Source organism: Acinonyx jubatus, chromosome B2 (assembly GCF_027475565.1).
Source record: "Acinonyx jubatus isolate Ajub_Pintada_27869175 chromosome B2, VMU_Ajub_asm_v1.0, whole genome shotgun sequence".
NCBI lineage: Eukaryota > Metazoa > Chordata > Mammalia > Carnivora > Felidae > Acinonyx > Acinonyx jubatus.
Window position 1 is genome coordinate 60,747,441 of NC_069385.1, and position 16,401 is coordinate 60,763,841.

Genomic DNA, 16,401 nt, shown 5'->3' on the forward strand with positions numbered 1-16,401 from the left:
ATTCAGGCATGGAATTTCTTATCCCACTTGCCGGTGATAGATGTTGGGCTAAGTGTTAAAGGCTGGTGGGATGACTCAGTGGAAGGACATGGTGAACTTTCTATCACAACTCTGACTTCAGACAAACGAAATGACAACAGGTGGATCAAATTGCATGCTGATCAAGAGTATGTGCTTCAAGTCAGCTTGCAGAGAGTCCACTTTGGGTTCCACAAGGTATAGTGTTTGGTTTCCATTCTCAAATGCTTCACACCAGACACCGGCATGCGCCACCACACATATCTTTTATATTACTAATGTGTCCGTGTCATTCATGAATCCTGCTTTCTCAACTGGCCTTAAGTGGCAAGAGTCAGTCTTCTGAAATCAATCATTTCTCCCCATGTGCCATTTTTCAGCCCCAGAATATCCACCTTATATAATACATTGCGTGACATACTGCTGTCATATGGTCTATGTACTCAGTCCAGCAGAATTCCCTGCAATGCCTTTTGGAGTGCAGATTCCCTGGCCGTACTTATCAGAGTGACTGCATCAGAATCTCAGGGGGAGAGGTCTCAAAATCTGTACCTTTACCCAGCACCCCGAAGGATTTTTAAGGACTTGAAGGTTTGGGAAGCACTGCCCTGGGGCACTCTGATATGTAGGGACCACATTTGGCTGCATGGGAGCAAAGTTTTACCACTTAGCTCTGTGACTTTGAGTAAAACACTAAGCTTTTCTGCGCTCAGATGCCACATCTGCTTGTTTCCTTCACCATAATACCTGTGAGAGAGCATTGTCAATGCTCATACAGGTCAAAAATTTAAAGTGTGTTCATTTCCAATTACTGTGCTTTTTTCTGTTACCTATGACACAAATATTAAATATTGGGGCTTCTAAGAATATTAGCATACAGCATGTAGGCAGATTGGTTTTTAGTACCATAATTGAAATAAGAAAGGATTTGTCTTCTGTTTCACCCAGTGCCAAATCTAAAATAAGCCCTCAGGAATGAAGTGGTTGTTCGTGAGTACAGTCCACTCTCTTTCAAACACAGAATGGCAAGTAGCTTTCTGTTGTTACATCTTTTTAGTGCTGTGCTTTCAGGTCCCATCTCACTTAATTTCTAATGCTAAAAATCAGTCAGTGTAAGTTCGAGCCGATTGGCCTCTGGCAGTGTAGAGGCTCTAATATGAGCATTTTTAGAAGACCTAATGTATCCCACTTACAAAAAAATATGGTAGTAATCATACAGATAAAATCATGGGGGAAAACTACAATTTTTCTACCTTAGTATTACTACTTAAAAATTTAATCATGCCTTAATCATGCTAGAAAAACTCTCAGTTTTGTTTCTAAATGCTGTAAAAATGCATTGCTCTCAGACTTCTCTTTTAAAATGTCTTAAGTGCAACATCTCCCTCTAGAATATTTAATGATGTCTGATTGAAAGCATGTCATTATCAGTACATTTTATGCCATAATGCCAGTGTCTTAAAGAATCACTAAAATCTTGTATTTGGTAAAAGCGATCTAAAGTAAAGACTTCAAGTGCTGCGATTATGACAATATCTGATCTTGGATTGTGGTGATTGATGCATTTTACAAATCACTTGGCTTACAATTTCCCATTCCTCAAAGAAATGATTTTTTAATATTGCCATATTAGAATATATGTTTTTTTATGTGAGTTTGATTCTTGGGTTGAGGGAAGGTATTTATATGATATAGTGCTTACTATCTTGAGGTCCAAGGTCTAGTCTTGATAGTCTTTTCTCCCCTAGGTATCAGTTTCTTGTGAATAAGACTTTGGAAGATTTGGTTAACAGGATTGTATCTCAATTCGTCCATCTTCAAATAGGGTACTAATATCATTTATAAGAATGATGGGAGAATTTACTAATTTGATATTAAGATTCAGGGCTTTCTATTCTAACTGAGCCAAATATGCTGGTGATTATAGCCACAAAGTAGTGTCTATAATGTGCTTTGAGAATCCTGAAAAGTGGCAGGTGATAGCATATCAAAAACACCAAACAATAAAATTTAAAACATCCCAGATAGATAACACTGAACTGCGTAGATTTATGGCTTTCAAGGAAAACAACCTAGCCTTTTAACCACAACCGAAGGGCATAGAAAGTCTAAACATTATTAATGTCTTATCTCTTTTTTTTTTCTGGTTTATAGGGAAAGCAAGACAGCCACGCAGTTACCCCCCGATTTCCCAAATTGAAAGATGAAGGATGGTTTTTGATATTAGGAGAAGTGGATAAGAGAGAACTTATTGCTTTGAAAAGAGTGGGATATGTTCGAAACCATCACGTTGTTTCCATTTCTTTTTATACTCCGGAACTACCTGGAAGGTAAGCAGGGTCTCACCACCCAAGTTCTGAAAGAATTAAATATGACTGTTGTTTTACATTTCATTCTGTTTTTAAACTTAGGTATATCTACACACTGTATCTCATGAGCGACTGCTACCTTGGCCTGGACCAGCAGTATGACATTCATCTCAATGTCACACCAGCAAGTATTTCTGCCCAGGTCAATGAGGAGGTCTCTGATGCCTTGACTGACCTGAAAGTGAAGTAACCTGACCCGAACAGTCCATTTGAGAGAATTGGTTAAGAAGTCTGGCTGTTCATCTAGACAAAGTCGAATTGCTTGATGTTTGCCTTGGTGGAATCAACTTCTAATCTCAAGACACCCAGGAAATTGACGGTGGCTGCAGTATTGACTCCAGCAACACAAAGTCAGCTGCAGTGGCCTTTTAACAAATGTTGCCTTTCAAAATGTTGTCTTCGTGAGTTTCTTGATATGTAAAATGAACACACGTGTAGGAAAACCTTTTGTGTATATTGAGATGATATTTAGGAATTATCCATCAAATCTTACATCTCACGGTGTAATGTTTACAAGAATGTTGGTTTCTTATTTTCTAAGGAAAACTACACTGAGACATGACAGTGTTAGGATTTGTTGTAACAGATTTCTAGCCCTGCATCATAAAATACATAAGACAAATCTGTATGGAGACATATAATATGGGTTGTTAGCAAAATTTATACTTTGATCACATGGAGTTTCAAGAATTTCTTATAGTCAAAAATGTTAATAATATATGATGTAAAATTATATTGCAGAGCCCAATGATGATAAGGAGAGCAAAATATACTGATCTTAGAAAATGTGTATACTATAACTGGTGGAAATAAAATATTTAGAGTGCCACTTCAAGACAAGCTGACTCAATTATCTCGCCTGCTTCCTTCCCATTTGTTCCCCCCACTCTTCTTTTCATTACCTCTGCTTCAAGAATTTACTTCCATACTCTTTCTGATATTTATTTATACAAGGTGAGAAGTACAGTGTAACTTGTGTTATAACATGGAGAGACCACGTAGTTTTATTATCATGATGACTTATTATTTATGGAAAAGAAGAATGAAATATTGTTATGTAGCATGGATCTTGGGTACTACAGTTATTGTAAAACTTCAAATTATCATAAAGCCTTTTCAGCCTGAGGTTTTATTGTCTTCTCTTACCAGGTATCTGTCTGTCTTCCATCACTACGGCTGACTATTCACAGTGAAAGTAGCCCTAAACAGGAACTCCCTATGCTTGAAGAATATGAACTGATAATAACTCTGAGCCTTCTCTCTTTCAGAAATAATCCAAAATGAGTAGGTAAAAATTATTTCATGACCTTAATTTTTTAAAAAGAAAAATCTGAAGTAAGTTTTAAATTTTTTGATTATTACTAAGTATAAAAGAACTTGGCTTCTAAGATATGTACTGAGCCCTTATATTAGCTTTCTTTTTCTGCTTTCAGAAATCTAAATTCTAAATCTAAGCAAAACAAGGAGATAAAAATTTTTGGTTTAATGAGTTCTACTTAGATCATTTTAAGGTCCTCAAAATTCTAAGAATGATTATTGATTCCAGGTTGTCGATTTTAAGTGATGGAGAATGGTTGCAGGGTCTAGAAAGTTACTCCCATAATTTCAGCCTCAGCCCTTTCACTTTCCATCATAAGGATTCTATACTACTCCTGGAAAATAAAATTCTTCCAATTTGAGGCCTTTAAATGAGATTTCAAGGATTCTACCTCACTTGAAACTTCTACCCAAGTCTTTTGCATGTCAGTTTGAGAGATCTTGGAGTACTACAGAGGTTGCTTCCAGTCTTACCCAAGGTCAAGCACACACAGCCAGCCACATCTGAATGGATGCTTACATTTTTCTTGTTACTCTTCATTTGGCCTGTAATTCAGAAAATATTTTTAAAGTTTCATGAGTAGCACTATATCTGTAAATTAATATTAACCAGTTCATTACAGAGACATCCTGGAAAAGATGATGGACTGTAATCCATCTTTGGTTGAGCAGAATCCCAGCACCTCCCTGTCATTAAAAATTATTTGAATCTCCAAACCCTTGTTCACTTACTTGTTATCTTTTATTTGGACTTCTTAAACTACATAGATACCATGCCTGTCCATTGAAAACAAATACAGTTACTTTGAATGACTGCACCCTTTGATTCCAAGTATATTGGAAGCAGTTTTTAATGATTTGAGGGTTGCAGGACTGATCTAAGATGAATTTTATTCTCGAGGTTTCCACCTTGGAATCAGAAGACTGCACTTTGCAGGATGTGGAGGACTAATCTGGAGCCAGTTCTCAAACTCCCTACAGCCAATCAGGCCCATATTTCCAAATGGCCTCAAAAGTGCCCACTTTTCAGGAGGGAATGGAGCTTCTGAAATAACCACATAATTCCTGCAAATGAAAAGGCTAACACTGAGTAATGCTGACTGCCATAAAAATGAAACTGCCTTTTTCATGGCTTGTAAATTGACACCAAAGACCATCAGAAAAGGGAGATTCCAAAAATGTTCTTCATGGCAACACATCAAAATTGGTGCATATTTTCTAAAAGTAATGGTCTAAAGGGAAAAATCTTTTTTGGATGTCTAAGTCTAGGTTTGTGTCTGCTTTTTAGTCAAATTGATGCAAGGGTTATTAAAAAAAAAAAAGTACTAACCATGGTGAACCAGCAAAAAAAATAAAATGGGTGTAAAGTACAGAAGAGGAAGTTTGGATTGGGGTGGGGGAAACTCTCACAACACAATTATAAAATAATGAATAAGCAGGCTACTGTCAGAGACCTTCATTAATCAAACGTTATCTACTCCAACATTATAGTTGTCTCTCCACCAAACTCCAGATCACACTGGAAACAAATCACTGCATACTTCTTCAAAAATCTGAAATTGATACTACAAAGGGTGTGTCTAACAGTCATTCTAACGAAGAAAGCCAGTGACTTCAATTAAGCTTTTAAATAAGCTTGTCAGTTACAATACCAAAACAAATAGGTGGTCTGTCAGGAATGTGCATCTTTACATGTGTTACTTCAGCTGGCTATTATCAGAAAATATGCTCTATTTCCCATTACAGCACAGTTTTACCAAGGGTCTAGAAGGAATAGGTATGGAGTGGAAAGAAAAGCTAGGCTTGCAGTATCAAGAGAAGTGGTTTGGGTTTTTTGGTTTTTGGTTTTGAGTTTTTTGTTGTTGTTGTTGTTGTTGTTGTTTTAATTATGTTTCTGTAATACTACCTTGCCCCTGTGTTGTGTTTGGTGATCCAAGCATATATTAGAAGATTTAGGACAATGTATTCCATCAACTCTTCTGTTTCCATTTGTCACCTACAAAACAGAGATGATACCTGCCTGTACTTCCTCTCATAGTATTTGGCTCCATTGTGATAAGGGCAGTGAGCTTCATTCATTGTTGTATACACAGTGTCTGGTACAGCAAGTGTTTTGTCAATTTCATTTAATGAATCTTTTACATGAAAATGCTTAGAAAATGATAAACAGCTGTCAAGAGTAAATAAAAGGTAAATGAAAGCCTAAGGTGATAAATTGTAAACAAACTCATCCTCAGGATAAATTTTATGGCTAAGAGCCCACCCCACCATTGCTATTACCCCCACCAAAAACAATAAAATCTTTGTGCTCAGAGAGGGATTCACTTGTATTTCATTCCTTTGTGCTACAGTATTTCCACCTCCACAAATACAAATGCATGAGCAATTTCAGCTGTAGCTCAGCATACATGGGAATGAGGATTCCTACAGTGGGCCTTTTCTGAAAATAGTTTCTGGGGATGTGCTTTGGTGGGGTAGTGAATGGTACATGGAGGCCCCACCGAATGGAAGAGAGGTCCGACTGCCTCATTTCTACCCCTTCTGGTTTCTGAGGATAAACATCACCCTTTCATAGTCTTCCCAAGGGCCATTTCTGATGTCCAAGTCAGCAGAAACAGGGACTATTCTGGAAATAGACCAGGTTTTGAGAACAACGGTGTGGGAGCTCCTCACACTTTCACCAAGTATTTGGGTGCAAGGTATGTGGCACCCATAATGAAAGACATTTTAAAGCAAGTTCTAAAACTTCCTTAATAGCATCTGTGTACTTTTCCTAACATTGCAAAGCAATACCTACTCTGTCCAGTCTCCCTGGGAGTTGTGTTGCTCCCATGCTTGTAAAAGCGTGAAAATCAATTTGAGTGTATTCAGTAAAAACCTAAACCCTTTCCCTTTAAAAGCAAATATTTGGTTCTTCTTTCAGAAGTAACTATTTTTACACCATTTTATCCAACTTCTGAAACCTAATTCTAGCCAAAAATAAGAGGAAAAAAATACGCCACTGGTTTCCAATAGTGCTGTTTTTTGCAGGAGCCATCAGAATAATATGGACATCTTAGTAAAACCTCAATCTTATTTTCTGATACTTTAGAAAAATGCATTCCTCTAAAAACACATTACCCTTCAAGTGGCCTTTTGAGAAACTGAAACATTGAAGAAATCCTTGGATTGCAGCAAAGAACATTCTCCGTGGACAATTCCAATCAATTATAGAAACATAACGGTACCCAGATCATATAATGTACCACAGTGATGATCCTGGCTCCTGTCCATCTAACAAAATGCTGCATCTCATAAGCATTGGTCCTGCTGCTGTATGTAGCTCTTCAGCCCAGAAAGATTTACTCTCGATTGATTGTTGCTTTTCGTGCTAAAAATGGTTGTACATTTGCATCTTCTATTTCAGTTTTGTCATTTCGTTATCTTTGCCACTGTGTTAATTATTTTTGGATGCTTCATCCTATCCCCAAACAATATATTTGAAACACTCATGAGGGTGCATTGCATAAATATTGAATGTGTTAAAGACAGAGTCTGAGGTAATTCAGAATGAATTTAAGTAAATTGATTGGAATCAGCTTTTATTTAGGAAATCTTCTAGGGACAATTCTGACATATTTAAAATAACTAACTGTTCACAGAGATGCAATCTGCTTGTGCATTCCAACAAATCCATGAATCAGCAATCAGAACAGAAATACATCCCTTTAATATGCTAGAGAACAGCTAAAAAGAGATTCAGGAAGATGATACCAATTACAGCAATAAAATACCTGGGAAAATTCTTCAGAACAAAAATGTTTTTAATAAAATCAGATAAAGATAACGTAACAATGATGAGGTGTTAAAATGAAAAATGGAAATGGAAAGTACACCCAAGCTGTAATTACATACATGTTTTATAAGTTCAGTAGACAGAAAAATGAGATCTGTTCCACCCTGGTGAACAGTGAGGGAAAGAGAAGTGGCAACTGTAATTAAAAGTCAAATGTCTTGCATTGGATGTGGCAATGATTTCTTGGATATGACACCAAAGGCAGAGGCAACAAAAGAAAAAATAGACAAATTGGACTTCATGAAAAGTAAAAATTCTTGTGCATCAAAAGACACTATTAACAGAATAAAAAGGCAACCCACAGGATGGTAGAAAATATTTACAAACCATATATCTGGCAAGGGATCAATATCTACAAAATGTAGAGAACTCCTAAAACAACCAAAACAAAACAAAACCCTGATCCAAAAAGTGGGCAAAGGAACAAACATTTCTCCAAAGAGATATACAAGTAGCCAATAAACACATGAAAAGATACTCCACATCACTAATCACTAGAGAAATGCAAATCAAAACCACGAGATACCACCTCACACCAATTAGAATAAAATAACAAATGTTAGTGAGGATGTGGAGAAATTGGGACCCTTATGCAGTATTTGTGGGAATGTAAAATAGTGGAAAAATGGTATGGAAGCACCTCAAAATAATAAAAATAGAATTACCATTTGATCAAGGAATTCCACTTCTGGGTGTATACCCAAAAGAATTGAAAGTAGGGTCTCCAAGAAATATTTGTGCGCCCATGTCCATAGAAGCATCATTCACAGCTAAAACATGAGCAACCCATATGTCCATGAACAGATGAATGGATAAGCAAAATGTGTATGTACATATAACAAAATTTTATTCAGCCTTAAAAAGGGAGAAAATTCTGACATCTGTTACAACATGGATGAACTTTGAGGACATAATACAAAGTTAAATAAGACAGTCACAAAACACAAATACTGTATGAATCCACTTATATGAGGTACCTAGAGTAGTCAAATTTATAGAGACAGAAAGCACAGTGGTGAGAGCCAGGGGCTGGGGAAACGGGGTAGTGAGGAGTTAATAGGTATAGAGTTTCAGTTTTATAAAATAAAACAAACTTAGGAGATGGATGGGGGTGATGGTTGCATAACTGTATGAATGTATTTAATACCCCTGAACTGTATGCTTAAAAATGGTTAAGATGGTAAATTTATGTGTTGTGTTTTTTTTTTTTTACCACAATTTAAAAAGGGTATTATTTTTACAAAGTCAAATATTTTGGAGCACAGATGAAGAATTACAAGAAAACCAAATGACACTTAAAATGTTTACTAAAAGCTCAGGACAATGCACTATTCCACTTCTGGGTGTATACCCAAAAGAATTGAAAGTAGGGTCTCCAAGAAATATTTGTGGGCCCATGTCCATAGCAGCATCATTCACAGCTAAAACATGAGCAACCCATATGTCCATGAACAGATGAATGGATAAGCAAAATGTGTATGTACATTTGACATTGTACATTTTACAATGCACTATGCAGTCACTGTATTGCCAAAAGTAAACATTCTAAATAGAAAATTTATCAGATCATTTTACCAATTTATTCTATGGAACATAAATTTGAAACACCTATTAAATGCTGGATCTGGAAATCTTTGTTTCTAGATATCAAAAATGTAGAAACTGACATAATGGATATCCCTGCACTGTTACTTGAATTTTTTGAGTTACAACATTTTCCATGCCTTTTAAAAGAAAACTAAAGGTATAGTTGATGTCCTGGTACACCTTTTCCCAAGCCTATTTTTCCCTTATATCCCAGAGTTAGTTATTACCTTTCCTGTACATGTTTTTATACTATTACTGATATAAGTACATAATTTTGTTCATGCTTTTACACGATTTTCACATATACCTAAAAATATATAGCAGCTGTTGTAGGGAGTCTCCAAGATGGCCCCCAATAATCCTTGCCTCCTGGTATTCACACTCTGGGCAATTGCCTCCCCTTGAATGTTGACCAGACTTGAAGATTAATTTCTGATGAACAGTTTATGGCATAAGTGATGGGATATCACTACCAAGATTAAGTGATAAAAAGACTCTATGTTGTTTTGCGAGTTATCCAGGTTGACATAGTTTATTATACAGTATGAATATGTCACAGTTTACTGATTGATTTTTAACTTGATGGGATTTTATATTCTTAATATCTGCTACTGCAAATAACTGCTGCAACAAATATTTTTCCTAATTCTCATTGGATTATCTTTAATGTCATAAACATGCACATAGCTAAATAATATTCAAATTAAAGATTTTAGTTCAAGAAACAAAAGAACTTAGGCACAAAGAATGTATGATTTGCCTAGACTAACATGACACGTTTGTGTATTCATAGGGCAAAATTTGATCTGCCAAGGTGAAACTATGGATTTCTCCACAGAAACATATCTAGGTAGGTAATGTTGAAATTGTGCAACAAAGGCAGCCACGAAACCATGTTCCAGGGCAAGACTGAAGAACACGGACACCAGAATCTCATGATTTCCTGATCATGTACAAAAGTAGCTAAGTTAGCATGCTTTTTCCTTTTCTGCTTTTCTTTAAACTTAGATGTAACTGCAGCATGTCCCAGTGGATGCTTCTTTTGTGCCTCAGTGGGAGACCTCTTCACAGGTGGATGCTCTAGGAGACACCTGAAGAAAAAACTCATGAAGCGAAACCCGTTTTCACTGCTCTGCTGAGCCTGGTTAGAGAGGGCTCTGACCCGAGGCTTCTGGGTGGAGCTGCCAGGCCAGAGGTAACTCTTCCTACACCTCAGGGGTTAAGCTGAAGTAGTAACCCTCCTAAGAAATGATAATATGCCCTGTCATTATCTCTCCTGCCAAAATAGGGCTGGTTAAAATGTCATCGTGAATTAACAAGCATGCCTGCATGCTTCATGGTGTGACAAAAGTCTTAAAAGATTCTCTTCTATTTTTGATTTTCAGACTTTTAAAGCTGACGTTAAAAATTATTTCTCCCATACAGCATATTTGGTCAAATGTATCACTTTTTAAGGCAGGTTTGGTTATTTGTATTAAACATATTTATATTTCTTATCACATACTGATATGAAAGAATCATGCAGACTATTACCTCCCAGTTTTAGCTATAGCCATAGGAGCATACTGTGTTGGGGGGGGGGGGCGGGTATTAAGACTCCCCCATTAAGACTTAAAAGCACTAGGTAGAGAAGAGCCAGATGTGATGAGGGATGCAAATATAGTAACACCCCCTGATGGACTGCCTTGAGTGGCTGTTGTTTAATGCACACTGAATGGGTGATCTATATATAGGGATGCCACACTTTTCAAAAAGCCTGAGCTACTGTTTCACCACAACTTAAGGTTTATTCAAGAAAAACTCAAAAAAGGTCACATATAAAATTCCTTCATTATTGGAGTCATTTCAGAAGCAATCTGTATCTCTCTCAGAATATATATATTTTATCTTGTGTGCATCAACGGAAGAAGACGTAATAAACAAAACCTTCAACCACAGTCAAGCTATGCAGATGCTTCAGAACACAAGAGGCAACAAAACTCAGCCACTGATGGTTTTCGTGGCATTCTAGTCCTGTGTCTCTTCCATCCAGCCTTAAATGATGCCTCCTCCCTCGTTTCCCTAGCCCCCAGTTCATCAGCCTCTCTCCAGGGGCATTAGTTCACCTTGAACCCTCACCTGCACAGCAGGTAGCCTCATAATAAGAGGTGCTTGAGAAATATCTGTGGAACAAATACAAACTTTAAATAATACAGTATGGGCACCTGGGTGGTTCAGTCGGTTAAGTGTCTGACTCTTAATTTCAGCTCAGGTCATGATCTCATGGTTGGTGGGTTTGGGCTCCTGTGTCAGGTTCTGCGCTGGCAGCACAGCACGGAGCCTGCTCTCTCCCCATCTCTCTCTCTGCCCCGCCCCTCTCCCCGCCCCTCTCCCCTGCTCTCTCTCAGAATGAATAAATAAACGTTTTAAAAATTTATTAAAAGATTAAAGAACTATATGATATAGACAATGACACTAACAGAAGAAAGTGAACTTAATAGAGCCTTCTTGAGCACCCATCTGTGTATGGTCATTGTACCATCTTAAAGAGATCGGTTGAGGCGTCTCCAATGAAGGTCAGCAGAACAAATTGAGGTTACAGAATATGCTTCCTGCCTGCAGTTCATTAGGCAGACAAATGCCTTCCTGTGGTGGGAAAGATGATCTGAAAGAGAGCAAAGTAAGAACAAAATCTAGGAAATAAAAGGTATTTTTCAGGCAGTGGGTTCAGTGGTAAAAGTCCCTGACATCTAACAGACCCTGCCAGAGAATGTGTCCCAGCCTCCACCCTAGGCTGTTGTTTATTTAACAACATGTCCCCGACTAAATGTGTATTGTCTAAAAAAACTCAGTGCTCTCCATAGAATAATTCTGGAAGGCTACATGAGGAATTTATGAGTAGTGACTTCTGAGGAAGGGACTGAAGGAGTGGCTTAATGTTTAGTACTTGATACTATTTGATTGTTTTTTTGTTTTGTTTTTCCTTGTGCTTACACAGTATTTTTCCATTGAAAATAGTTGGTTTAAAATGTTTGATAAAGGAAGAGAACTCAAAATTATAACCTGCTTCAAACAAACAAACCCCAAAGATTGCACTTGGTATTTCCTTTACAAACGGATTCAATAGCTGTGTGTCTGAGGAGACAGAGGTTTCATGGAGGGTTAAGGAAAAACCTCTTTGTCAAGGACAACTTTGAGAGAAACAGGGTGATTTCCCATCCGTGCCTGTGAAGAAACCCTCCTCAAAAGGCAGCACCAGTTGTCTGCAATATTTGTAATAGGCAGAAATGGCACAGCGGGACCCTCAACTCTTCTACAAAGACCCATGAGCCTGAGTGGATGATCACAAGGATGATTCTTACTTTTTTTTAAATATATTTTTTAATGTTTTTATTTATTTTTGAGAAACAAAGAGACAGAGCATGAATGGGGGAGGGGCAGAGAGAGAGGGAGACCCAGAATCCAAAGCAGGCTCCAGGCTCTGAGCTGTCAGCACAGAGCCCGATGCAAGGCTCAAACTCACGAATTGGTAGATCATGACCTGAGCCGAAGTTGGGCGCCTAACTGACTGAGTCACCCAGGCGCTCCAAGGATGATTCTTTCTTAAAGGATGATTAAAACAAGGGCAGAGTCAGGATTTTAGTTAGGTTGGAAATTAGGGATTTACTTAGGAATTTTCTGCGTAGGGGTTTTATTTTTGTGCTTTTTGCACTTCAAAAAAAAACTCAAGGTGATTTCTTTCCTTTCATTTCTATTATAGGCTGAATTGTGTTCCCCCCAAAAGATGCTGAAGTCCTAATCTCCAATACCTTAGAATGTAACCATGTTTGGAAATAGAGCCCTTACAGAGGTAATCAAGTTAAATCAACTACATCATTTTGACTGTTGTCCTCATTAAAATGGAAATTTGAACACAAAGATAGACATATACGGGGGGAAGACAATATGAAGAGACACAGGAGGGATGCCATACATAGAAGAAGGCAGAGAATGGAGTCAAGGAACATGTGAGGCTTCCAGAAGCTGGGAGAAGCAAGAAAGAATCATTCCCCTATAGGTTTCAGAGGGAGCATGGCCCTGTGGACAACTGGATTCCAGGCTTCTAGCCAATGGAACTGTGAGGCAAGAGACTTCTGCTCTACATCACCTAGCTCTTGGTACTTTGTTAGGGCAGCCCTAGGAAACCATACAAACCTTCCCTGCACCCTCTGGGTTTACAGACCCTCAGCACCCACTGCCAGGTCTCATTGCCTGTGGCCTCTTGCCTCAAATCCGATGCTTGCATTTTGCCTCATGCTGCCCTCACCTCCACACCTTGGCTCAGCTGATCTCCATGCTGGAAGACCTCTCCCTCCTTCTTAATGTCTCAGCCAGGAGGCATCCCCTTGAGCTGGCAAAGAGATGCCCCTTACCACCCCTCCCTTTCCCCGTCCACACCCTGCCCCACTCTGTTGCTATGCCTGCCCGTAATGCTGAAAGTGTCTGTGGATCCGTCCAGCCCAGTGGAGAATCACTACCTCCAGGGCAGACACCATGTCCTCTTCATCTTTTACTCCCAAGTCTGCTACTGTGCCTGACGCAAGTCCATGAGTTTTCCTGGGCTGGACTAGCCTCTTAGTACAATTGGCAGAACACTGTCACGAGAAGTGCATCATTCCAACCACCTCCAAAATAAGAGCCAACACCCAGAATATAAGCAGCCTGTGGTAGACTAGCAAGGAGAGACATCATGAGAAGGAGAAAGGAGGGCATCTGGTCTGCTTTTAGCACTTCTGTAACTTTTATTCAGCCCTGCTCAGAGGCCCCATGAGATAAAAGAACCCAGAGCAACAAATGGGACCCCAGGAATGGCATCTGGTCTGGGTTATAAATCTGCACTGTCCAGGGTAATTTTACTCCTATTATCTCTCATTTGTCTACATGGGCATCTGCCTTGGTTGCATTTGGTCATAAGTTTCTTTGAGGCTGTAACCTCCACTTCGGACAGTGTCATTCAGTGTCCTCTGGGATCTGAATAAACAATAGCTGAATTGAAATTGTAAAACCATGAGACTGAACAAATGGGTAGATGTGAAAGAAGTTTCTGGAAGAAGTAGGTGGTCTCATTCCCCCAATCCTTTATTATAAGACCAAAAGAACATGCTTAAAGGACTAATGATTTTGAAAGAATAAAAAAGAAAAGTGGGAAATAAAAGCCTTATTTTTCTAATGAAAGAACATTTTCTCTTGATCATCCACAAATTATAAGATGACATACATTAGCATGCTATTTCATTAACAAATTACAGTCCATTCTCCACAGTGAAGGAATAAAGAAAAAGTTCACCTAATAAGAGAGGTTAGCTCCTAATTAGGATCAGGCTGCTGAATTTGCCGGGTGTAATTTTCCACTGCAAATTGTTCTCAGGTTGACCTTGGCTGGTATTAAGGACATGGGTTTGAAAACACATCTTTCCTTTGCCAGCACGTCCCTACAAAGCACCAGTGCCTTCCAAAGACCATTACTGAGTCTGTCTCCATCCCCCAGCCTCCTGCTCTCCCATTGCCCTGCCATTTCCTCTAGCTTTAAGGAATCTTCTTGAAGAGAAATTAACATTTACTGAGTACTGTGGGGTAGCAGAAAAGGCACAGGACTTGGCCTGGTAGCGAACCACGTCTTCAGTACTTGTTTAATACCTGTGTGGCTTAAATGAATCTTGGTTCCCAGCTGCATGATGATTTCAGAGATGTCATGAGGATTCAATGTCAGGGGGTGTATTGATATAAAGCAAGTGCTCACACAGGTTATTTCCCTTCTGTTTTGAGTAGTGTCAGCAACTTGACGTTCCTCCCCATTCTGCCAGTTAAAACACCCAGAGAAGCTAAGTTGTCAGAAGCAACCAATATACGGTGAGGGCAAGATTTGAACCTCTGACCCCAAAGCATCCAACTAGGCCACACTATCCACCCAAGCACACTGACCTTGAAGATTGGCTGCTTCAAGCTCCCATGTGGAATGTGGACCCTGGAAAATGCTGGCTGGCACTAAATACAGTGGCTGTCCATGTCTTCTGTGCTTTGGGGCTCAGAGAGTGAGTCTGGGGTAGAGGATGGGGCAACCAAGACGACCCTGGGCAGAAGTCTGCTCTCTGACTCGAATCCTATCAAATCACCGCCCTGTCAAGGAGGATAGCTTTGTTTCCCCAGTGGCTTCTAAAGAGATTGTGTAAAGCCCTTGAGAGATGAAAGCTCTTTATTTCAATGAAACCACCACCACTCACCTCCCATTCCACCCCACCTCCTCCCCTCCAAATACCCTGTGAGGTCCCAGGTGTGCTTGATCTGTGTGTAGCTGAGGTGGCGATTTCATAATGAGGCAAGGATCAGAGTTTATACAATAACTTTATCCATATTGATTGCTTCATCACATGAATAGGAAACCTGTGGAAAAGTTCTATAAATGCACACCAAGCAATCCAGCTTCCTAAGTCAGCACTTTGGAAAACTTTGGGGCTTTGAAAATTTTCCAATGGTTCCAGAGATGTCAGTGTGACTTTCAGACACAAGACAACGGGGGGAAGTGTAGGGAGAGGAAGAGGAAAGAATGATTTTGAGCTTAGGCCACTTATGCTTTCATATTATTATAGCTAATAGGTATCTGGGAAATTTTAGCAGAAGATATCTTGAAAATAGAATTAATAGAATCTCATAGGACTTCAGACTTGCCTTAAATTCCTTTGGGTTTGTTATCTTTTTTTTTTTTTTTTTTTTTTTTTTGGCCCTAAATGGGCCACAGTGTCCTGGCTGCTTCAGAACTACCACCCAAGAAAGAAAGGAATCTCAGGAAAATTAAAATCAGTTAAAATCTCTAAAATTTAGAGAGCAAAGATTGCAATAGGTTGTGGATAATTGGGAAATAGAAAGAATGAAAAACATGAATGGGTTTTCTTAGCCAGTATTCACAGACATGGCAGGTGATGTAAGGGTCTTTTCAAAAACACTAAGAACATAAAAGCAGTCTTTAATACACCAGTGTGTTTTAAAGGGGAAGAGAAAAAATTTGTCTTCTCTTCTTATGTCTTACAAGAAATTGTAAAAAAAAATCAACAACCTTTCTTTCGTTAAAAATGTCTTTCATGAATTTGGTTATATAAATAGTCAAATTTGCAAGGACTGGGTATAGAGCAATCTGAAGTTTAGCTAATACCCAAAATAGCACTTGAATAGATATTAGTTCCTTCAAAGTAATCATCTCGGTAGACCGTACTTATTTCAACAATGCAGTATTATTGCCCACAAGTTTTTGAAACACCCTTT

At 38.7% G+C, this 16,401-nt stretch overlaps 1 protein-coding gene across 3 annotated transcripts in view; it reads left to right on the top strand.

Moving 5' to 3' along the window:
* The window catches only part of ASCC3 (activating signal cointegrator 1 complex subunit 3), a 364,162-nt gene extending 358,138 nt beyond the window's left edge, over positions 1 to 6,024 (top strand). For all 3 annotated transcript variants that reach the window (XM_027057194.2, XM_027057195.2, XM_015072573.3), the window contains 3 exons: positions 7 to 216; positions 2,173 to 2,348; positions 2,430 to 6,024. In XM_027057194.2, the coding sequence (XP_026912995.1) occupies positions 7 to 216; positions 2,173 to 2,348; positions 2,430 to 2,577 (534 nt within the window). In that variant the 3' untranslated portion in view covers positions 2,578 to 6,024. The remainder of the gene's footprint in view (positions 1 to 6; positions 217 to 2,172; positions 2,349 to 2,429) is intronic.
* Positions 6,025 to 16,401: the final 10,377 nt, after the last annotated feature.